This window comes from Enhydra lutris, unplaced genomic scaffold, assembly GCF_002288905.1.
Source record: "Enhydra lutris kenyoni isolate GAN:26980312 unplaced genomic scaffold, ASM228890v2 scaffoldscaffold37, whole genome shotgun sequence".
Taxonomy (NCBI): domain Eukaryota; kingdom Metazoa; phylum Chordata; class Mammalia; order Carnivora; family Mustelidae; genus Enhydra; species Enhydra lutris.
Genome location: NW_019154121.1, coordinates 22,400,545 through 22,425,606, shown reverse-complemented (window position 1 = coordinate 22,425,606; position 25,062 = coordinate 22,400,545). Strand labels below are relative to the sequence as shown.

General features: G+C 38.3%; 1 protein-coding gene across 1 annotated transcript in view; it reads right to left on the bottom strand.

Moving 5' to 3' along the window:
* LOC111154419 (p21 (RAC1) activated kinase 1) overlaps window positions 1–25,062 on the bottom strand; it is a 96,503-nt gene that overhangs the window by 57,044 nt on the left and 14,397 nt on the right. Inside the window, exons 2-4 of the mRNA XM_022514006.1 lie at window positions 22,175–22,385; window positions 1,665–1,765; window positions 1,020–1,167 (exon numbers count right to left, since the gene is read on the bottom strand). Of these exons, the coding sequence (XP_022369714.1) occupies window positions 1,020–1,167; window positions 1,665–1,765; window positions 22,175–22,364 (439 nt within the window). The 5' untranslated portion in view covers window positions 22,365–22,385. The remainder of the gene's footprint in view (window positions 1–1,019; window positions 1,168–1,664; window positions 1,766–22,174; window positions 22,386–25,062) is intronic.

Here is a 25,062-nt window from a genome sequence, read left to right as displayed (position 1 = left end):
TCACGGCAGCATGAGCTAAGCTGCAGTTTGTCCTCCTCACCATCTGTGCCCTTTGATACAGGCCAGATACTTGCTGGGGAAAGCATCCTTCAAAATTAGCTCGTTCATCCTGGTTCTCACATTCTCCAACAATACTGCTCTTTGAAAGAGACAGCATGAACACTGAAAATAACACCAGACTTGGAGTTAAGAGATCAGTTCTGCCACCAATTTAGCCACATTAGAAAGGACATTTTTGGCTTTAATGTCTGCAAAACAGGGGGGAACTGGGAGCAGTATATACTGAGGATACATCTTGCTCTAACATTCTAAGATGACATTATAAAAGGCAAGTTTCTAGAAACGTAAGCCTTCTGGTTACTTATCTTGGAAAAGAAAAATCTCCCTGCTATGGAGAGAGGTGTTCCAAGTAGAATTACTAGAGGCAAGAAGCAAACTCAAAAGATGCTAGTCTGGGAATTAGAAGACCTGGATTCTAATCCAAATTCTGTCATTAAAAGCACTCTGAAAAACATAGTCTATTACAGAGAGGGTACATCTAAAGTACATTTATTATTAGTGGACTGTTTTACATTTGACTGATAACAATTAATTCCTTGAGGAAGAAATTGGGCTTATCTACTTAAAAGATACACATCACATGTGTTACTAAATAACTTAATATTAAATTTAAAAATGTTAATGACAGCTACACTTCCATGGTGCTGTTTTACAACCTAAAAAGAAATTTCATATCAATGAGCTCATTTATTCTTCACTACAATCTCTTGAGACAAGAATTATTATTCCCAATTTGAAGCGAAATATATATGTGTCATGTTACTTTTTAAAAATGTGCAGTCTCAGAGCAAAGACCCATCCCTTTGGCTCTCAAATTCCAAAATCCCACCTTACAGTACCATCCCCACTCTTTCCAATACTTTCTTCCCTTACCCCACACCGAAAAGCATGTGGGACTTTTCCACCCAGATGAAAACCCTTTTTTTTTTCCTAGACTGCTCTGGATTCAAGCCCCATACCTGTAAAGCTCATGTACTTCTGGCTGTTGGAAGTCTTCTTTGAGTTATAAAATTCCAATACATCCAGAACAGCCTGCGGGTTTTTCTTCTGCTCTGACTTAGTGATATTTGATGTCTGAAGGAGACGAGCCCATTGCTCTGGCATCCCCTATAAGAGAGACATACAACATTATCAGGAAGGCATAGTCAAACGAGATCCTGAAGGAGAAACTCTGATACCTGCTGGCAGTTAAAGACAGGTTTAGCCATTCTTTCTGTACCCTCAGAGCACTAGACAAGCCTTTTTTATAGTACCTATCTCATTGTATTAGTTGTTTCTTGAGGCGTTTGCTCTTTCACTAGGTTATTCCACCTTCAGAACAGGAACCATGTGTGATTTGTCTTTATATTATCAGTGCCCCATGCAAAGCCTGCTGCCAGGAAGCCACTTAACAGAGGGCTAGTTAAGGAATGGAGATACAAAGCCTTCTCAGGTACAGTTTTGGAGGTGAAGAAAATGTCCCTCTTTTGAATGTAAGAAGATAGTAATGAGGGTCTCGGGCAAAGACAGAGTCATCAGAAATACTAAGGGGAAAAAGAAATGAATCTAACAGTGCATAGTCAGAACTATCAAAGACCAAAGCCTTTCTGTGACCCAGGACTTACTGTAAACTCCCCTGTGACAGCATCAAAACCAACGTGAATTGTGTGCTCAAAATCTGAGGGAAGAGAAATCTCCGGCCGTTCCTTCTCCTTCTTTTTATTTGCTGCAAGAGAAACAGGGGAAAGGAAATAAAAAACAAGGACATTACATTTTTTGGCTTATTTAACTCTTTGTTGAGCTGTGGGCTCCTTTGAAGGCTAAGGGCTGTCTACTTTACATAAGTACTGACAGAGCCAGATGCCAGACTTAGATTAGAATAGGTGTTCAAAGCATGATTAAAGAACTTAATTTTTTGTGGAACTAAAGTAAGGGAGGGAAAGAAAGGCTATTTTTCAGAGTTTAAAGTCCTGGCTCTACCACTAATGAGCCATTTGCACTTGATCTGAGCGTAAAGGCCGAGAAGCGATTAGTAATAAGCCATTTGATCTGGGGAGAGTCACTTCCTTTTTCTGAACCCTGGTTTCTCCATCTGTAAAAAAGAGAAGGCTCAGGTAAATGGTCTCTAAAGATCCTTCCAGCTCTGACATTCTACATTGTATGAGCTCCTATGACCTGCATCCTACTGGTTTGGTATTTGATTATGGACTACTTTAAGGTTCTCTCAATTTAGAGAATTTAAATCTGAATGTTATTTTAATAATATAAATCACTAATATTTTATCAGATGCTAACCAGACAACGGTTCTAGTTCTTCACATGTATGAATTCACTTTAGCCTCATGGCAGCCCTGTCAGGGTAGATACTATCTTCCTTATTTTGCAGGTAAGGAAATGGAAGCACAGAGATTAAGTTACTTGCTTAAGATCACATGGTTAGTAATTGGCAGCATCCAGATACAAACCCAGGCAGTCTGGCCCAGAGCCTAAGCTCAAAACCACTATGCTACACTGCCTCCCCAAGCTAGGACCTTAAAGGATTATACAGACCAAATATTTGTAGTCATCCCTCTCCCATCAAGGGTCATGAGTAAAACAGATGTTCACTAAGGTCCTGCTGACCTGGTAGAAAAGGCTTCAACATTTAAGGAATTTTAGTGCTGAAGTAAAGTACCCTTGTCAGGGGTTCAATTATGTCCCCCAAAATTCATATGTTCTAACTCCAACTAGCACAAATTGTGACCTTATTTGGAAATAGGTCCAAATGTAATTAGTTATGTTTAGGTCATACTGGAGCAGGGTGGACCCCTAATCCAGTTAAGACTGGTGTTCTTATAAAAATAAGAAATTTGGAGACAGATGAACGTAAGAATACCATATGAAGATGAAGAAAGATGTCAGAGTGATGCTTCTTCAAGTCTAGAAACACACAAACCACCAGAAGCTAAGGAAGAGGCATGGAACAGATTTTTCTTCACAGCCTTCGAAAGGAAACAACCCGGGTGCCTGGGTGGCTCAGTTGGTTAAGCAACTGCCTTCGGCCAGGTCATGATCCTGGAGTCCTGGGATTGAGACCCGCATCAAGCTCTCTGCTCAGCAGGGAGTCTGCTTCTCCCTCTGACCCTCCCCTTCTCATGCTCTCTCTCTCAAGAAAATAAATAAAAATCTTAAAAAAAAAAAAAAAAAGGAAACAACCCTGAAGACAACTTGATCTTGGAATCCTAGCCTCCAGAACTGAAACAATAAATTTCTGTTGTTTAAGCCGCCTAGTTTATGGTACTTAGTTACAGAAGCTCTATAAACATAACCCTCTTCCAGCTAAAAGGAGTTTCAAGGTCTTAGTATCAAGCTAGACCTCAGCTGGAATCTGCAAATGCAATCCCAATGAAACAGGCTTAAATACCTTCCAAGTCTCAGTCAGATAATCTTTCTTCCTAAATGGGGACCTACAGAGCTCAGATTTTAAATATCAGTAGAAACCCTCCTTATTTCTCCAGCCAAGGCTCCTCCTCCTTCAATGTTCAAGGGAGGAGGCCATCTGGTCTAAACTCCCAGGGAACTCCTACACATACATACCTGGGGGAACTGGGTTCAGAGGCTAACAGCAAAAGCTACTATTTATTGAGCTCTTACCATGTGCCAAGCATGTGCTAAGAATTTTATATGCATCATGTCACCAAATACTCATATAGCCCTATAAAATAGGTATTAATATCTGCATTTTATAGGTAAGGAAATATAAGTGCTTCTTTTTAATAATTTGCTTGATCATTGCTGAGTTTCAGTGACAAGTCTATCCTAAAAATATTAGACACTGGCCATGTAAGCTCACAGGCCTGAGAGGCAAAACCAGAATATCCCCTTTTTATTTATTTATTTTTATTGTGTTATGTTAGTCACCATACAATACATCATTAGTTTTTGATGCAGTGTTCCAAGATTCATTGTTTATGTACCATACCCAGTGCTGCATGCAATACGTGCCCTCCTTAATACCCATCACCAAGCTCACCCAACCGCCCACCCCCTCCCTTCCAAAGCCCTCAGATTGTTTCTCCCTCTCCGATTTGCCCCAATTCATTTTTCCTTTCCTTCTCCTAATGTCCTCCATGTTATTCCTTATGCTCCACAAGTGAAACCATATGATAATTGACTCTCTCTGTTTGACTTATTTCACTCAGCACAATCTCCTCCAGTCTGATCCATGTTGCAGAATAACCCCTCTGTAAGGCAAATCAGCAATGAAAGCCCAGGAGCCCTAAGTCTCTGGTCTTCCCCACTATCAATCTCTCGATGAAACTACCAGTTTTCTCCTTATGGAAGTCATGTTCCACATTGTCAAGTCAAGGCCCCAAATCCTTGGCTCCATGACAAGACATTTTCCCTCCCAGAAATGCCCAGGATCATATACCAGCAAGGCTCCGAAAAAACCCTGTTAAGCCCATAATTCACATCTAAGAGAAATCACCACAGGGGAACCTGGGTGGCTCAGTCAGTTAAGTGTCCAGCTCTTGGTTTTGGCTCAGGTCATGATCTTAGGATCCTGAGATAAAGCCCTGTGTTGGACCCCATGCTCAGCACAGAGTCTGCTTCTCTCCTTCTCTCTCTCCCTCTGACCTCCACCCTGCTCATGGGCTCACTAGCACTCTCTCTTGCTCTCCCTCTTAAATGAATAAATAAGTAAAATCTCTTAAAAAAAAATGAAATAAAAGAATTCACTGTAGTACCTAAGAACTTGGCTGGGGTAAGACAAGGCTGAATGCCAGGCTTCTCTGAGCCTATCCTTAAAGATCAGATTAAAAGTATAGGCTGAATTATATTAATCAAAACAGTAAGGTACTGGCACAAAAACAGACACATAGATTAATAGAACAGAATAGAGAGCCCGGAAATAAATGCATACGTATATAGTCAATTAATTATTGACAAAGGAGGCAAGAACAAAGAATGGGGAAAAGACAGTCTCTTTAATAAATGGTGCCAGGAAGACCAGACGGCTGTATTCTTTCACAAAAGAATGAAACTGCACCACTTCTAACACCATACACAAAAATCCTAGAAGAGAGCACAGGCAGCAATTTCTCTGACACTGGCCAGAGCAACATTTTTCTAACATTTTCCCTTGTCTCCTAAGGCAAGGAAAACAAAAGCAAAAATAAACTATTAGGATTACATCAAAATAAAAAGCTTTTGTGTGCAAAGAAAACCATCAACAAAAAGGTAACCTACTGAATAGGAGAAGATATTTGCAAATGATATATCCAACAAGGGGTTTACATCTAAAACATACAAGAACTTACACAACTCAACTCCAAAAAATACCAATCTGATTTAAAAAATGGGCAGAGGATGCAAATAGGCATTTTTCCAAAGAAGACATCCAGATGGCTAAAAGACATGAAAAAATGCTCAACATCACTAATCATCGGGGAAATGCAAGTCAAAACCACAATGGGATATTACCTCACACCTATCAGAATGGCTAAAATAAAAAACACAAGAAATAACAAGTGTTGCTGGAGATCTGGAGGAGAAGGAATATTGTACACAGTTAGTAGGAATGTAAATTGGTACAATTTACAACTGTGGATTGTACAAACAGCAATGTGGAAAACAGTAATGAGGTTCATTAAAAAGTTAAAAATAGAATTATCATATGACCTAGTAATCCCACTACTGGATATTTACCCAAAGAAAACAAAAACACTAATCTGCATAGATATATGCACCCCTATACTTATTAGCATTATTACAATAGCCAAGATATGGAAGGAACCTAAGTGTCCACTGATAGACAAATAGATTAGAAAGATAGAAACACACACACACAAACACACACAAGGAATACTTTGCAGCCATAAAAATGGGATGAGACAGTACCATTTGTGGCAACACTATGGATTGGAGGACATTATGCTAAGTAAAATAAGCCAGTCTGGGAAAGACAGATACCATATGATTCCACTAATATGTGAAATCTAAAAAAATGAATACACAAACAAACAAAAAGCAGAATGAAACCTATAATTACAAAGAACAAACTGATGGTTGCCTGGCGGAGGGTGGGGAACAGGCAACACGGGTAAGGGGAGTGGGAGATACAGGCTTCTGGTTATGGAATGAGTAAGTCACAGCATAAGGAATATAGTCAATGGTATCGTAATAGCACCATATGGTGACAGATGATAGCTATACTTGTGGTGAACACAGCATAACGTATACACTTGTTGAATCGCTGTGTTGTACACCTAAAACTAAAGTAATTTGTGTCAACTATGCTCAAATAAAAAAATAAAATTTTTTTCAAATACAGCTGTGGACTAAAATAGACCCCCAAATCCATAGCTAAGGCCCCAGTGTTCAAGAAGAGCTGGACTGCAAATATATGATCCATTTGTATTGCCTTTCCCAGTCGACTTGTCTGAGCCTCACTACCAGAATGCATATCCCTATAGGGCAAAGAAAGTATCAATACAGCTTACAGCACTTTAAAACAGATTTACATTTCATAATAATCACCTTCATTTGAGTCATGCTTTAATGCTTACAAAGCATTCTCACATATATTACTTCACTAGAGCCTCCAAACAACTGTGTGATGAGCAGGGCAGTGGTTGTGGTGCCCGTTTGAGAGAAGAAGAAACAGGGGTTCCAAGAAGTTAAGTAACCTGCATGAGGTCACAAGCAAGTCAGAAGCAGATCTGCAATCAGAACTGAAGGCTTCAGGCTCCCAGTCCCAAGGCCTTCCTATTCTGCTGCGCTGCCTCTTAATGGGACTACTGCGCTCATGATTATGTGTTCTCTTCTCTCTCTCCCCACTGCTCTGCCATTCAGTCCCCAGGTTACTAATTTCCTCTTCTATATAGTGATCAAATTTATCCACTTCTCCATTTTCACTGCCACTACCCTATTTCAGGCATTGTTATCTATGGCCTTGGATCATTCTAACAATAACCAGTCACCTGCATTCCGGTCCCCTTCAATCAGACAGCAGCCAGGGTGATCTATAACCTTGCTAATCAAACCAGTATCAGTAAAACTTGGGAGACCATTAGAAATGTAGGATCTCAAGCTCCAGCTCAGACCTACTGAATTAGAATCTGAATTTTAATGAGATCCCAAATGATTCGCGTGCATACAAAAGTTTGAGAATCAAGAGAATGAGAAGACAAACCACAAGTAATAAGAAAATATTTGCAAAAGATATATCTGATAAAGGATTATTATCCAAAATATATGAAGAACTCTCAAAACTCAACAATAAGAGATAAACAATCTGATTAATAAAATGCACCACCATGGTATATGATGTTAATAGTGGGGAAGGTTGTACATATGTGGGGGCAGGAGGTATACAGTTATACAAGGTATACTGGGTACCTTCCCCTCAATTTTGCTGTGAACCTAAAACTGTTCTATTTTTTTAAAGTCTCTGAAGCTCTGTCTTACAAACCTGTACCTCTTCTTACCTCCCGCTACTTATGTTTCATATGCTCTATACCAGCTACACTGAACCAGTTATGTCACCAAACATGATGAGCTCTTTCACACCTCTTCCCATTTTCTCAAGTTACACCCTTTGCTTATAAATTGTGCCTTGCCTTTCCCTTCGCTTGTTACCTCAGCCTTTAATTCACACTTTTCGGGTGTCAGCTTAAAGGTCATCTCTTCTCTGAAGTCTTCCCTGATCTCAAGGTTGGGCATTCCTTCCCTTCTCTTCTGTTTCCACAGCACCATTATAGTAACTGCCTATTTTTTAGGTTTACCTTCCAACCAGACTGAGTCCCAAGTGCAGCGGTCATGTCCAATTCATCATGGATCCCCAAAAGCTAGCACACATTTGGCACAAAACAGCAAATGAAGAAAGGAACAAATGACCAAATACCTAACTCGACCTGGCAAGAGTCTAAAGAATCTTGTTGAAGGCAGGCAAATTCCCTCCAGGACAGGAATAAATGTCTCAATTTTACAAGGTCTTACCTGACTTTTCACAATCCTTGTTACCCAGCTACCTCAGTCCTGTCTGAAAACCCTGCTCTGTAGGAGCTCAGCACATTGGCCAAAAGAAATTCTGAAGTCCCAATGCCTCCACAGACCCAGGATAATCTTGATGAAAGGCAGCAAAATGGGGTTGGGGGGTAGGAGAGGATGAGGGGAGGAATGAGAAGGACCAGAGTCCAGGCCAGTTTTGCCCCTACACACCACAAAGTCCAGGTTCTCAGCTTTTTCATCTGAAAATGGAGAGAATGGACTAGATGATTATAAGGACCCTTCCAGCTCCTACATTCCATAAGTCTAATGAAAACAGAAAGATGAATACTCTCAAAGCTCTGTAGCTAGATTCTTCCTGACATGGCACCTCACAGTTTTGAATAGGTACTCCAATCACATCGTCTAATATAAACACCACAATCCTGAGAGGCAAGTTTTATTTGTAGATTAGGAAATTAAAGCACAGACTTGCCTACAGTTATTGAAGTGACTGAAATTCAAAAGGTGTGGCTTCAAAGCCAAGGCCCTTTACATTCTACTGTTTTACCTCCCATAAAGAATTTCAAATTGAGTCAAGGAAACATACTTTGGTAAAATAAGGGAAGGAAATAACACTGAGTAAGAACTTACCATATATAAGATACTGTAACACATTGTTTTCCTTAATTCTTAAAATCCTATGAGATAGATTATTACTACTATCATTTTACAGATAAGGAAACTAAGTAATAATAATAATAATAATTTGCTCAAGCTCACATTGCTAGTAAGAACTGAGATTTGAACCCAAGTCTGATACAAAGTTTCTCTCCTCAGTGTCTTACTGAGAACTATTTGCCAACATGCCAACTGCTGGGGTTTAAGCTATTTATGCACTTGGCAATTTCCCTTCCAGAAGCAGCTGCATTTAGAAAGAGAAGGCCAAGAGTTTACCAGGGCCCTAATTAAGCAGTCATTTATGACATAAGTCCATCTGTCTTATTCATAGCTAAAATGCATGGGACATGGTACATGACTTTGGATTGCTTACTGTTCCTAAATTTCCTCTGATCTAGTCCCTTAAAAGATTGTGTGATGGAGAGGAGAAGTGAGTTGGGGGAAACCGGAGTGGGAGACAAACCATGAGAGACTGTGGACTCTGAGAAACAAACTGAGGGTTTTGGAGGGGAGAGGTTGGGGGGTTGGGTGAGCCTGGTGGTGGGTATTAAGGAGGGCACGTATTGCATGGAGCACTGGGTGTGCTGCATAAACAATGAATTTTGGAACACTGAAAAAAAATAAAATGAAAAAAAAATTGTATGGAAGAACAATTATGTTATTTTTATGTTTTATTTAGATTTTTATTTTACACTTATATATCTTCTATTTTTATATATTATTTCTAATTTATATTATTAATATACTATATAACCATCGTAGGCATGGGATGTCAATACAAAAGAAACTCCAGTAATGGAGACACAGAAAGAGAATGGCTCAGAGGATGAGTAGTCTATAGAAAAGAGCCCCAAGGAAATGAAATCAATTAACACATTAAAAAACAGGGTAATGCTGAAGCTGGCTTCCACGGGATACTTTTTGCCCCATAACCTTTGCATATACCTGCCACATTCCTACCTCCAAGTTTTTGCTCACTTTTTGTTCTCCTTGCTTTAGAATGCTCTTCCTCCCAATCTCCCTATCAAATTCTCAGTCATCTTTTAAAGACTGGTTTAAGTCCTACTTCTCTTCCTGACCTTTCCTCCCTCTGTTGTTAATTCCTGAGACAATAAATCTGCCACACCACCATGCATTTAGTCCTTTCCTATCTTGTATGGTTCCTTGCTATTTTAAAGACTTACCCCTTTCCTTAAAATGTAAGCTTCTTAAGAAGTATAATCATGGCTTGTAATTATGATTGTTCAGCTTCCGAATCTTCCACTGAGGACCCAACACAGAATAAGTTATTCCAGAACACATCAAAAGTATTAGGAAGTAATCTTAGAGACAGTTATTCTACTCCCTGAAAAAAGAGCCCTGAGAAGTAAACTGACTCAATCTGCAGAGCTGCATTAGAGAGCAGCAAATGGAAGTAAGACTCAGTTCACCTGATAAAATCTTCTACCTTTGTGATACCCCCTGATCCCTACTGACTGATTTGACTGGAAGCAACTACTGAATGAAGTAACAGTTTAACATAGAACAGAACTGGACTATAAGAAGAGGAAGGGCTTGGCTGAAGTGAGAGAGGGAATTACAGGGGTGAAAAACAAAACAAAACAAAAAACTCTAGCTGGCAGGATTTGTCCCAAGTGCTGTGCAATTTAGGCTGAGTATTCACTGGCTGGGGACCACCAGCAGAAAACAGGGTACCTGAGGCAGGAAAGCAGGATGGAACGGAGAAGTCATGTAGTCACAGAGCCACCTGGCACTCGGCAAACCCCTTCCTGGAAGTAACAATCACCTCCCTCACATGTGTATAGCCCTTCACATTCACTGCCTCACTGGCTCCTTACAACAACTCTAAGAACCAGACAGCATGGATTATCCCCATTTCGTTGCTGAGAAGACTGAAGTCAGGGAATTTAAAAAAATCTGTTCTGGACTACGAGTCAAAGGAAGATGGATCCAGTATTCTCTCTGCCATTAACTAACTTTATGGCCCTGGAAAAGTCTCTTTCTTCTTCTGAGGTCAAGTCTTCAATCAGTGACGTAAATACGTCACTGATCCATGTTCAGGTACAGATAAAGGTGGGTAAAGAAAATCACCTTTCTGGAGAAGGTAATAACTGAAAAAACTCATGAAGGATAAACAGGAGATGGTCAGGCAGAAATGGGGAAGGACATTCCAGAGGGAAACAATAAACAAAGGCTCAGAAAACAGTGATCTTTGTCCCAGCTTTCCACCTGCTCAGCAAGTCAACCAAATTTAATAACTCTTATTAGAGATGTACAAGTTGGGACTGAGGGGAGAGACCATGGAGAAAATAAAGCAAACTCGGGATTCTGGTAGGCCCATATCTCAAGGCCACAAACATCAGGCTGTCTGGGACGACTGCTGCTGCTAGCACACTTTTTTATGGTGGCTAGCAAATATGAGTCTAGAGGAATCTGATGAAGACCTATGTCTGCACAAGAACTTGTAAGTGAATGTTTATAGCAACATTATTCAAAACAGTCAAAAAGCAAACGTCCCTCGACTGACGAACAGATGAATAAAAGAAATAAAAATATGGTACATCCATACAACAAAATGTTATCCAGCTATAAAAAGAAATGAAGTCCTGATCCATGCTACAGTATGGATGAACTTTAAAAACGTTATGCTGAATGAAAGAAGCCAGTCCCATGGGGTGCCTGGGTGGCTCAGGTCATGATCCCAGGGTCCTGGGATCGAGCCCCGCATCAGGCTCTCTGCTCAGCGGGGAGCCTGCTTCCCTCTCTCTATGCCTGCCTCTGCCTATTTGTGATCTCTATCTATCTCTCTCTCTCTCTCTGTCAAATAAATAAATAAATAAATCTTTAAAAAAAAAGAAAGAAGCCAGTCCCAAAAGGTCACGTATTATGTGACTCCATTTATATAAAATGTCCAGAAAAGTCAAATCCATAGACAGAAAGTAGATCAGTCGTTGCCAGGGGCTTGGGGAAGAAGGAAATATGGTAAAGTACAGGGTTTCTTTTTAGAGCTATGAAAATGTACTGGCATTAGAGCAGTGTGATAATTGTACAATCTTGTGACTATAGTAAAGACCACTGAACTGTACACTTTGAGATGGTGAACTGTATGTGAATCATATCTCAATTTTTTAACCAAGTAAATGTAATTTACTGTATTAAAATAATGGAGAAAATGTATAGAATTCAATTAATGCAGAAAAAGCATTTGCTAAAATTTTATATCCAATTGTGATTAAAACCTCTTAGCAAACTAGGATTACAAGGGAATTTCCTTAATCCAATAAAAGCTAATTACCAAAAAACACTAGAGCCAACATCATACTTAATGGTGAAATGTTGAGAGGTTTTCCTCTGAGATTACAAATAAGATAAAGATGTCACTTCTATTTATCATAATCCTGAAGGTATTAGCCAGTGAAACTAGGAAAGAAAAAGAAGCACAGGGAGAAGGATTAGAAAGGAAGAAACATAACTACCACAATTTACAGATAATATTATTGTGTATACAAACACAGAAAAATTCTAATAGGAGAAAAATCTTCATAACTTAGAACAGGTGAAGAGTCCAAAAATAGAACAGAAAGCATTAGAAAGGAAATAATAAATCTGACTATATTAAATTCTATCAAAAATACCATTAAGTACATAAATGAACATAAATGAAGATACCTGCAATATATATAACTGGCAAAAGGCTTGTATCTAAATAAGAATTCGTGCAAACCAATAAAAAAAATTTTTTTCTTAAATGGGCAAAAGGCTTGACCAGGCACTTCACAAAAAAGTATACCCAAATGGCCAATTAATAGAAAAGCTACTTAACCTCCTTAAAGACTATAAAATAAAATAATGATAATAAAAGTGGTGACAAAAACAAGTAAATGCATCACTGGTGGGAATATATATTGAACAACTATGTGTTTGAACTTTGTATTTTTGGTATTTATCAACCAAAGTTTAACACAAGTATCTGCGTGATTCAGCAATTTCACTATGTACATGCACCCAACAGAAATGTGTGAACACATGTATAAAGACATGCAAGAGAATGGTCAGAAAACATTCCTAACAGTCTACTGCTGAAACAGCTTATGCTCATCAACAGTACAATGGGAAATATTCCTATAAGAGAATATTATACAACAATGAAAATGAGCTAACCCACATGTAAAAATACAGATAAATCTTATTTAAAAATGTTAAAAAAAGGCAAATATATGGTGTATGATTCTATATACAGTAAGTTAAAAAGTAGACAGACTCATTTATGAGTTAACCTTTGGGAAGGAGAGATATGTTAGTGCCTGAAAGGGAGAACACAGGGAGCTTCTAGGTGGCTAGCTATATCCTTTTTTTTTTTTTTTGGTCATGTTAGTGGCCACATAGGTGCAGTCAATGTATCACTGAATTGTACACTTCTGAAATGTGCATTTTTCTATATAAAGATGTAAAAGTGCAATGGTGGAATCTACAAGAACCATGGCTCATCAAAAGGTAAGACTTCAACAAACACTAAATACTAAGTTATATTCAAATAATTCTTTATAACATTTGAAAAAAACTTTAAACAAGTCCCAAAAAGTTCATGCAGTAGCACCAGTAAATGCCTAGCAATCAATTCCATAGCTCTTCGTTGCAAAGTTACTTTTTGTCTTGATGATACAAATATACAGGCGTTTTCTATCATATCAATTCTACATTTTAGGACTTATTATGAAAACCACTTTTGGACTAATTAAAAGAATCATCCCCTTTTCACAATTAACAGTTAACTTTTAATGAATTTACAATTGTGCCTACCCATTTCTTAAAAAAAAAAATACTTTTTTGTATTGTTATGTTAGTACATCATTAGTTTTTGATGTAGTATTCCAAGATTCATTGTTTATGCACCACACCAAGTGCTCCATGCAATATGTGCCCTCCTAAATACCCACCACTAGGCTCATCCATCCTTCCAATCCCCTCCCCTCTAAAACCCTCAGTTTGTTTCTCAGAGACCTTTACATAAATAAAATAAATGTATGTGTTTATTAAGTGCCTTCATTTATTAAACCCTAATTATTTTAGTTGTGGGTAATCCATATCAAATAATCGTATATTTTATAGGCAGGTCATCAATTTAATACTTTTATTTTAAGGATTAAACCCTTTTTAAGAAGGTATAATATGTTCACATTCATTTTAGGTTCAGGGAAGGTTATAGTGGTTAGTTCTCTACTGGGTTTTAGTTGTCAATAGCCAATAAATTTTAAAACTTGTAATTACAAGTTTAAAACTTGTAATTTTTAAAACTTCTGTTGAAACATTTAACTTTCAGGTTAAAAATTTTCTGTTATTTGGAGGCAGCTGGGTTGCTCAGTCATTAGAGCCTTGATCTCAGGTCTTGGTCTCAAGGCTGTGAGTTTAAGCCCCATGTTGGGTGTGGAATCCACTTAAAAATTTTTTTCTGTGAAATGAAAAATTTGTGTTTTAAATTAAAAATTTAGAATTTAATCACACACCACACACACACACACACACACACAAACACACAGAGAAACCTGGCTCATGAGCCACATATGATTTTATAGAGTATTCAGTCCAATTTTTTCATTTTAAAGATGAGAAAACCCAGAGAAGTTCAGGGAGTTGCTCAAGGCCACATTAACAAATATCTGAGAACACTGCAATAGGAACCAAACCCCAAACAGAATATTTTACAATGTTACTTCCTTAGAAAATCTTGAACACATAGTTGGTTGCCAAGCCCAACTCCTAATATCATATGTGTATCAATGCTTCACTATGTAAGTGAATTAGATAACACAGGGGAAGAGAAAGAGTGAAAAGGGAGAGGATTAGACTAAGAAAGAAGTGAAAAGTATCTATGAGATCTGGAGTTTTAAGAGGCTTACCTTTTTGGCCTCTGTTTCAAATACATTATTTGCTCCAGAAATCCAGGCCCATATCCAAAGCTTAGAACCCTGCTTCTGACAGATATTACTGAGAACTCTTGGAGACTTCTTGGGAAACCTATTTAGTATCAGAGCACAGAATAACTTAATCTGCTCTTCCCATTATCCCGATCTAAACCAACAGGAAATACAAGCCTGTACGTAGGAAGAGAAAGGTAGCTTATGCCAGAATCATTCTTTAATTCTACTTTGGAAGAACCCTGTTAAGAGTTGCTATTTTGTAAATGTCGTAACAACTCAACCATGACTGCAAGTTACAATAGCCAACAAAATTTCTACCAACTCTAAAAAAGGCTGCAGTTTGCATAGCATTTTTCACATCTTCAGTCTTCCGGCAATTCTATGAGATAAGTATTACTGTGTACCCATACTACAGATAAGAGAACTAAAGCCAAGAAAGGTAAAGCAACTTAACCAAAGGTCACAAAGTCAGGGAGGGGCAATGGTGATAATTTTAAGGGCTTGAACTCAAACAGGGCTTCTTTTGAATGTACTGTGCCTTCCCCATATTGCAGACTACATGAATATGCCAGTGAGTGATAGAACAGATGTTATTAAATGCAAATTAGTTTGAATGTTAAAAGAAACAACCAAGTCAATTCTACTAAAGCCATCAGTCTGAACGTCTCTCGGATGGGAGCCCTCAAACACTATATGGTGTCTGAGGACTTAGAAGAATGAGAGAGTACAGTCCAGAAGCAAGAGACAATTATTCAAATTCAGACTCCATGCTCTACAACTATGCAGATGTGACCCTGGGCAAGTTGTTGACCTACTAAGCCTGAGTATCAGTGTTGTTCAGTGGTTTCAGAGTGTCAGTCCCCCACTCAGCCACTCCCTAACTAGATAACCTTGGGAAAGTTACTTAATTTCCGTGAACCTCAGTTTGCTGTCTACTAAGTGAAATATTTATGTACCTGCAAGGGCTGGTATATTTCACAAACATCAAAACTCTTAATATATTGTGTGGTAATTAATAAGCATTCAACAAATAGTAGCTGGTTATTGCTATTACTATTTTATGGTTATTACTATTGTCTAATTACTATTTGTTATTATTACTATTTTTTATTATTGTTTTTAATTTGAAGACCAACTAAGGTAAAGAAAATGTACATGTTTTATAAGCTAAAAGCTTTACGAACATGAGTTATCATTAATATAAGAAAGTTCCAGAGTAAGATTTCCGGACCCACTCACTAAGACAGAGAAACTGTGGCTAAGAAGAAAGAAGAAAGAATCATTCTGATGTCATGTAACTAGACACCACAAGCTTGAAGAAATAAAGTGGAAAAAGAAGGTCAAAACCTCACCCATCCTAGTTTTAACCCCATTTTGGTCTACTCCATTTGGCTTTCTGATAGCATGGGAACTCAGGCTGACACTGCCAAACCCTATGGTGCAGTACAGTTATCCAGGGTTCAGCACAAATCATTGGCCTTACTTATTTTTTTAAAAGATTTATTTTTAAGAAGCACCTCTCATTGGTTCAGCTGAGCTAATCTGAGCTCAAGGCAGTAAAATGCTCCAAACTTGGGAGAGATAAACACTGACGTAGTCCAGTTTTAAAATTAACTTTGCTAAACTCTTCCCAAGCCTGGAGAACTCCACTTTGGTTGTGAAAATTAAGCCAGAAGAACATTCCAAACTAAATACTGCGTGACTTAATAGAATAAACCAAAGGCTCCAGATCCTAACCACAGGTACCAGGCTTTCCCACATAGAATTCTGCAACCCAGCACCACATACTCCAGGCCTTCAGCTATGGCTTCTTTGATTTATTTACGCATTCCCCCAGGCACACACTGAAGCCGTGCTGGAGGTCAGCATTAGGTAATGCCCATAGACATTCTAACCATTGCCAGCTCAAATCTCAGCCACTACTGCAGGCCACAAAGACTCTTCTTTCTCCTTTCCCATATCTCTTTAGAGACCTAAAACTACCCCTTTGGTAATTTTGGCTCCAAAAGTCTGGGTATGACCTAAGCATCTGTTATTCTTTAAAAGCACCATAAGTGAATCAGATATATAATCTGGGTTGAGAACAACGAACAGAGATAGTCGGGTATGCTGTAACAGATACTGCAGGAAGACTGAGTTCCACACTCATCCCTGCCACTTTCCAGCTGTGATCTCAAGCAATTTAATTTTCTTTAAACCTCAGCCTCCTCAACTGAAAATGACTTGCAGGCATCAGATTAAAACAAGAAGTGAGCTTCCCATTTAAAAAAAAAAAAAAAAACCCTCATACTTGTAGTGTTTTACAGTTTAGAAAATGGTTTTGTATTCACTATGTGAAATGGCAAAAGCCTACTAATGGTAAGGGTGACGGGAATTACAATTATTCCTACTTCACAGATGAGAATACTAAGATTAAAATAAATTGGTAAGAGGAAAAGAAATCACAGAATAAATGTCAGAGATAGGACTCAATCTTGGTTCTCTAAGTCCGTTCTAGACTATTTCTAGGCCAAATACTTTGGTAAGGCCATACCACTTCAAAGACTGCCAACTCTGCTTTGAATCCTGCTAGGACTAAGTGAGGCACAAAGCAAAGGTCAACAAATGTTTATTGGTTGAAAGATAATATCGACAAGCATAAAATTTAGCTGAACAAAAGCTCCAAACAATAGGGGGGGAAAAAACTTCACTTATCTCATTTTGATGCATGCATTAATTATAGCCATCTTTAAAGCAAATGGATGAAACCTCTGTGCTCAGGGCATGCACAGAAAATCTATAACTAAGGGATGAAAGAGACAACTAGATTATTTCACAAGAACTTTTTAAAACTCTATGCTTTCTGTATCTATACTTTGAATTCACAGAGAAACTGGTTTGAGATCTTGAGCTATGAGATTTACTTTCAGAACAGATTTGGCCTAGGATCACTCAGTGAAGGGTGTCCAAGAAGAATCTCTGGGTCTACACACAGATTTATTATTAATTAAAGTACTTTACAATGGCCCAGCTTCTTTTCACCTACACATGCAACCCAATCCAACTTCATCTTTATAATCTCATTTATTTAATTTTAGGATTTCAAAACTATGAGAGACTTTCTATGTTTACTGGTTTGACTCTAGTTTTTTGGATGAAGACACTGAAGTCTACAGAGAAATAATTGACCCAAGCTGTCGGCCAATTTATGACAGAACTAAGACTACAACCCAGATATTCAGACCCCCCACCTCCCATTCAGTATGTAAGATCATCCCTTTAGTTCTCAATGATGTCTAAATGTTATGCTTCTACCTGCTATTTTAGACAGGAATCATCTTTTAAATAAAAAAACAAAACACACACACACAAGTTTTACTGAGATATAATTCACTGAGATACAATTCATCCATATAGTGCACAATTTAGTGACTTTTTATATATATTCAGAGCTGGACAACCATCCCCATAATCAATTTTAGAACATTTTCTTTTTTTTTTTTTAAGTTTTCTTTCTTCTCTTTTTTAATTATGTTCACTTAGCCAGCATATAGTACATCATTAGTTTTTGATGTTGTGTTCAACGATTCATTAGTTGTGTATAACACCCAGTGCTCATCCCAATACACGTCCGTGTTAATACCCATCACCCTGTTACCCTATCCTCCTAACCCCCCTTCCTTCTATAACCCTCAGTGTGGTTTCCGGAGTCCAGAGTCTCTCATGATTTGTCTCCCTCTCTGATTTCTTCCCATCCAGTTTTCCCTCCCTTCCCCTGTGGTCATCACATTTTATCACCCCAAAAAGAAACTCCATACCCCCTAATCCCATCTGCCTCTTCCCACAGCCCTGGGCAATGATTCATCTGCTTTTTGCCTATGGATTTGCCTGGATATTTCACATAAATGGAATCATATAATATGTGGTCCTTTGTGACTGACTTCTTTTACTAACACAATGTTTGCAAAGTTCAACCATGCCGTGGCATGGATCAGAACTTCACTTCCTTTTATTATCAAATAAAATATTTATTTGTATGGATGTGCCACATTTTACTTATCCATTCATCAGCTGATGGATATCTGGGTAATTTCTACTTTTTGGCTATTATGAATAATGCTGCTATAAACATTCATGTGCAAGTATTATATGGACACATGTTTCTATTTCTAGGTCATATAGCAACTCTATGCTCAATCTTTTAAGAAACTGCCAGACTTCTCTAAGTGTTTTTAACATTTATTTTCCCACCAGCAGTGTATGAGGGTTCCAATTTCTCCAAATCCTTGTCAACATTTGTTATTATCTTTTTATTACAGCCATCCTAGTGGGTGTAAAGTGACATCTCACTGTGCTTTTGATTTGCAGTTCCCTCATAGCTAATGATTTTGAGCACTCTCCAATGTGCTTATTGGCCATTTGTCTGTCTTCTTTGGAAAAATGTCTATTCAGATCTTTTAGCCATTTTTCAATTGAGTTTTTTTTTATTGTTCTGTTGTATTAGCTCCTTATATATTTATGATACAAGTCCCTTATCAGATATATGATTTAAGAAAATTTTCTCCCAAGGGGAACCCACTGTTGGTGGGAATGCAAGTTGGTGCAGCCACTTTGCAGAACAGTGTGGAGATTCCTCAAGAAATTAAAAATAGAGCTTCCCTATAACCCTGCAATTGCACTACTGGGTATTTACCCCAAAGATACAGATGGTGAAAAGAAGGGCCATCTGTACCCCAATGTTTATAGCAGCAATGGCCACAGTCGCCACACTGTGGAAAGAACCAAGATGCCCTTCAACGGACAAATGGATAAGGAAGATGTGGTCCATATACACTATGGAGTATTATGCCTCCATCAGAAAGGATGAATACCTAACTTTTGTAGCAACATGGACGGGACTGGAAGAGATAATGCTGAGTGAAATAAGTCAAGCAGAGTCAATTATCATATGGTTTCACTTATTTGTGGAGCATAACAAATAACATGGAGGACATAGGGAGATGGAGAGGAGAAGGGAGTTGAGGGAAATTGGAAGGGGAGGTGAACCATGAGAGACTATGGACTCTGAAAAACAATCTGAGGGTTTTGAAGGGGAGGGGGGTGGGAGGTTCGGGGAGCCAGGTGGTGGGTATTACGGAGGGCATGTATTGCATGGAACACTGGGTGTGGTGCAAAAACAATGAATTCTGTTATGCTGAAAAGAAATTTTAAAAAAAGAAAAAAAAAGAAAATTTTCTCCCATTCTATGGATTATCTTTTTACTTTCCTGGTGGTAAAATTCGAAGCACAAATGTTTTTAATTTTGATGGTATCTACAAAGCAGGAAATCTTATCTTCCTAGTCCGCAAGAACAATTTCAACTTTTCAAGAGTCCTCTTTACTACATGTAGAAACTTGGGCTAAACACCTACTTACTTAACAGAGATCAAGAATTATGGTTGATAAAGCACAGTGTTAAAAATAAGCACACACCTGGGGCGCCTGGGTGGCTCAGTGGGTTAAGCCTCTGCCTTCAGCTCAGGTCATGATCCCATGGTCCTAAAATGGAGCCCAGCACTGGGCATTCTGCTCAGCAGGGGACCTCTGCTTCCCCCTCCCCCTCCACCTACTTCTCTGCCTACTTGGGATCTCTCTCCCTCTCTCAAATAAATATGTGGAATATGTCAAATAAATATGTGGAATCTTAAAAAAAAAAAAAAAAGCATACACACCTAAACTGAGGGATAAACAAAGTTGCTATATATATGGGAGAAAATTCTAGGGCATGGTAACACCACCTAGATCATAGCCCTGTATCTAGGAAGTTGGCAGCTGCTATATAAGTGAGTTAGCCAAAAAATAAAAACTAAGCAACTTACCCATCTCTCTTCTAACTAGACCCCGAAAGAGCTCACTATGAAGGTGGAATAGGGGATAGGGTAAGTACACACAAAGATACAAGCCCAAAATAGTAAAAATTCTCAATAGTTCTCATTTCAGTTATTCAACAATTATTTCCTATCTATAATATCACTGCCTATTAGACATCTCTATGTCAAGGCATCTCAAATGCAAAGTGTCTAAAATTATCTTTTCACCTCAAATGCAATGTGTTTAAAGGCTTTCCTGTTTTCTCCAACTACCAACCCTCCTGACTTGTTCCTCTTCCTGTGTTCCTTATTTGGTTAATGATACTATCATCTACCATCTTACACTGATCTATAACTATGCAGTTATATTTTTCTGCAACATAGGGTACTTTCTGCAATTTGCCATTGTGCTTCTTATATTTGGCCTACTATTTCAGAATCCCAATTCTGATTTTATCATATAGTCTACTAGCTATGTCTCCCAGCTTCAGTAAAGGAGTAAAGAGAACACATCCTAATATGAACTGCCTTCTGTGTGGAAGGTACTTAATTAGGAAATTTGCATATAATCTTCACACAACAACCCTGTGAATATTATTCCAATTTTAGAGATAGGAAAATCCCAATCTTTCCTACAGATAGGAAACTAAAGCCAAAGGAGCTAACTGACATATCTAAGGTCAGAGAGCTGGTTAAGTGAGTAATCCAGGATTTGAATCAGGTCCATCTAAATCAGAAGCTCATGATAACTATTTATAAACAGAAAGCCAATTTCGTCAACACACCACAAGAAAAGGCCCTGCAAGCATGATGGAGAAATTTACCTCACATCAAGAGCCACTTAAATAAATAATTTGGGGAGTCAAACAAAAATCACTTATCAATGTGGACACCCAAACCTCTATTTCACTATCTTGTCCAGACAATTTCAGCGACTTTATCAGGTACACTGTTAAAATCCTAATTATTAAGGGCATCTGGGTGGCTCAATCAATTAAGTGTCTGCCTTTGGCTCAGGTCATGATCTCAGGATCTTGGGATTGAGCCCCGCATCCAGCTCCCTGCTCAATGGGAGTCTGTTTCTCCTTCTCCCTCTGCTCCTCTCCCCAGCTCATGTTCTCTCTCTCTCTCAAATAAATGAATAAAATCTTTAAAATCCTGATTATTCTTCTAGAAGTTTTATCAATAAAAAGAAAATGAGCCCACCTAGTATGACCTATTCTTAGTACCTCATGCTGAGTCCTGCTTCTTTTTCACAGCAACTACTTGCCTTTCTTACTGATATTTAATCTCCAAATCTAGATGTGAGAGGAGGACACATGAATAAAGAAGAGGCAATCAAGAATCCAGAAAGAAGACATTCCAAAAATGACACTAGCTTGGAAAAAAACATTTCCAAATGAAGACACTCCAGTATTTCTTATATTTTGTGAGTTCATAAAAGTTTTATAACTTATAAAGTAAATAGATGGCTTCAGATTATCCAAAGTCTGGCAAGAGCTTAATTATTTTCTTAGAATTTTGCTAGAAATAGTTGATAAAGTATAAAAATAAGTTTATTTCCTGACTTCAGTCACCTTGGGAAAGAAAGACAAGGGAAGGATTTAAGGGCAAAAAAGGTATTAAAGAAAAAGGTATTAAAGAAAAATTAAGTCAAGGAAAGGACAGATCTCTAAGTTACCAAAAGAAAAAAAATTGTCTTAAGCATACAAATGGTTAGAAAGAAATGAAATACTGTACTTTTATCTCCAGGTAAGATGGATCGGTAAAATCGGTCCTTCTTTTTCTTCTCCTCTGGGTTTGGAGGCAGAGGTTTGGAACCATGGTTTAGGGTTCCCGCGTCTTTGCTGCCAGCTCCAATCATAGTGCTGGTGTTTCTCATCGGAGGGGCTGGGGGTTTGTCTTGAATGTCTAGGCCGTTATTTGACATTGTCACCACCACCAGCAGCTACTGGAATCAGAAAGAACAACATAACTCTTTTATTATTTTCAATGCAAAAGGAAATACATGTTGAAAAATTTCAAAGAATCCAAACGATACAACCCATTCTCAGGGCCCAACTCAAACCTTTCCACCACACACCGTAACTACTACCGTCTTACTCACTCAACAATACTCAAAGATGTAATACCTACTCTGTGCCAAGCACTGCTGAACATTCACAAGATTCTTCTTTTTCTCTACCTAAGACATTGGAGAGCACAGAAAACCAGCCTGATGTAGTTTGAAAGGCAGAATTGGCCCAGCTAAATTAATTAGTAATCCCAGTGCCACTTACTAGCTTTAAAGAAATTCCTTAACCACTTGGGTTCCATTTATTCATTCATTAAATAAAACTAACAGCATTCTACACAGTGACCCTTTGCCAACCTCTAATTTTGTAACCTTAGGAAAATTATGTTCCCTCTCTAGAATGGACTGTATCACTATATCAAGAGTCCCTAAAGCTGCTGGTTTTGTTAATAGTTTTACTGGAACACAACCGTTCATTTACATATTGTCTATGGCATCTTTCACATTTCAATGGCAGAGCTGAGTAGTTGCAACAGAGACTATATGCCCACAAACCTAAAATATTTATCTAGTGCTTTATAGGAAAAGTTTGCTGACCCTTGGCCTATGTCATCTCTCCAGTATTTTCTTCCTCTAAAATTTGACCTTGATCTAAATATATGATAGTCAATGCAGTAACCATCCTGTCATATATGGTGTTGAATTTACTGGCAATCTCCAATGCTTCTGGCAAAGAGAAGGAATAAAATCTTTTAAAAGGGGAAAAAAATTGATATCACATGGTAACAAGAGTTTTAATGAAGACGGATGTTATTACTTTAAATCAGTAAGTGTCCTTGACGATGAGCAGGCATATACATAGACAGACTTAATAAAGTCTCTCATTATTCTTCCAGGTTACAGTGGAAACTATATCTTTGGCCATGACTACTTAGAATATAAGCTCCGTCAAGTAAACACAATGGTGCTTTAGAGGCTAAAGTTTCTCATTAATAAATAAATAAATAAATAAACCAATGTAATAATCACCAAGAGCTTTTTAGAAATAAGATGTTCTGTTCTGACCCCCATAAATTTTTATTTAGTGTAACTAGGTTATGGACAAAATTCTGTAATGTTAAAAATTACTGATCCCAGTGCCAGCCAGATTTGAATACCACCGCTTTAGATGTCAATTATTTAAATGTTATGAACAAAATTTATTAACCTTTTTTACATTTTTTAATAAATGTAGGACTAAATGATCCCCTGCATCTACTTCTCCCTTGAATTCTTTCTCTACATGCCATAGGTGATCTAAAACACAGCACTTCTCTATTTTTTTTACATTTTTTATTATGTTCAGCTAGTCAACATATTAGTTTTTGATGTAGTGTTCAGTGATTCATTAGTTGTGTATAATATCCAGTGCTCATCCTAACACGTGCCTTCCTTAATACCCATCACCCAGCTACCCCATCCCCACAAACCCCTCCCTTCTGTAACCCTCAGTTTCCCAGAGTCCAGAGTCTCTCATGGTTTGTCTCCCTCTCTGATTTCTTCCCATTTAGTCTTCCCTCCCTTTCCCTATGATCCTCTGCACTACTCCTCATGTTCCACCGATGAGCAAAACCATATGATAATTGTCTTTCTCTGCTTGACTTGTTTCACTTAGCATCATCCCCTCCAGTTCCATCCATGTTGATACAAATGGCAAGTATTCATCCTTTCTGATGGAATATACGAAATAAAAAACATATCTTCTTTATCCATTCATCTGCTGAAGGACATTTTGGCTCCTTCCACAGTTTGACTATTGTGGATGTTGCTGCCATGAACACTGGGATGCATGTGCCCCTTCTTTTCACTACATTAGCACTCCTCTACTTTAAAATCCATCACTGACATCCCAGAACAAAAGCTAAAGTTCCTTACCAACTAAGCCACCATACCTGGACACAGCCTACACTCAAACTATACATTAGAAATCTCTGTTCTCTTGATTTGCCATGTCTCTTACCCTTCTTCCAATCCCCCAGTGCTTCTTGTCAAAGATTTCTCCCTCCTCTGACTGATAAAAATCTTACTCATCTTTCAGGCCAGATTCAAACTTCACCCTTTCTGTAACTCATCCTATCTACCTTTACCAAACCAACATCTACCTCTATCTGCTCTTTACTTCTCTTTTTGATCAAAAGAAATTAAGTAAGCAAGAAGAATTATTAATCTATATTAACTCTCTGGGTGGTGTGTTTTTTATCCATTTCTTCTGGCTTCACTTTGCAGGTCTGCCTTTGCTTTTTCTCCCAGCCCCAACTCAAGTCCCTCAGCTCCCACAAAGGGGATTTCCATGGGCTGAGTCCTCAAGTGCACCTTCCTACCCTGGACTGCAGGTTCCAAAATTATACTCCCTACAGCCACCTGACAGACGAAGCAGGCCCTTCCTTGCCTCTTAGGTCCTTCAGCCCAAAGCCTCACTGAATATAGCTCCCCTTCAAGGCAACAGCCCAAGATTATGCCAAGAGAGGTTCACCACCGTTTCTGATACAGGCTTTTCTTCATTTCTCAGATCTTTCAACCATGCCTGGAGAATACTCAGGGGGTAGACCTCCACTTTCAAAATGATTCCAAATTA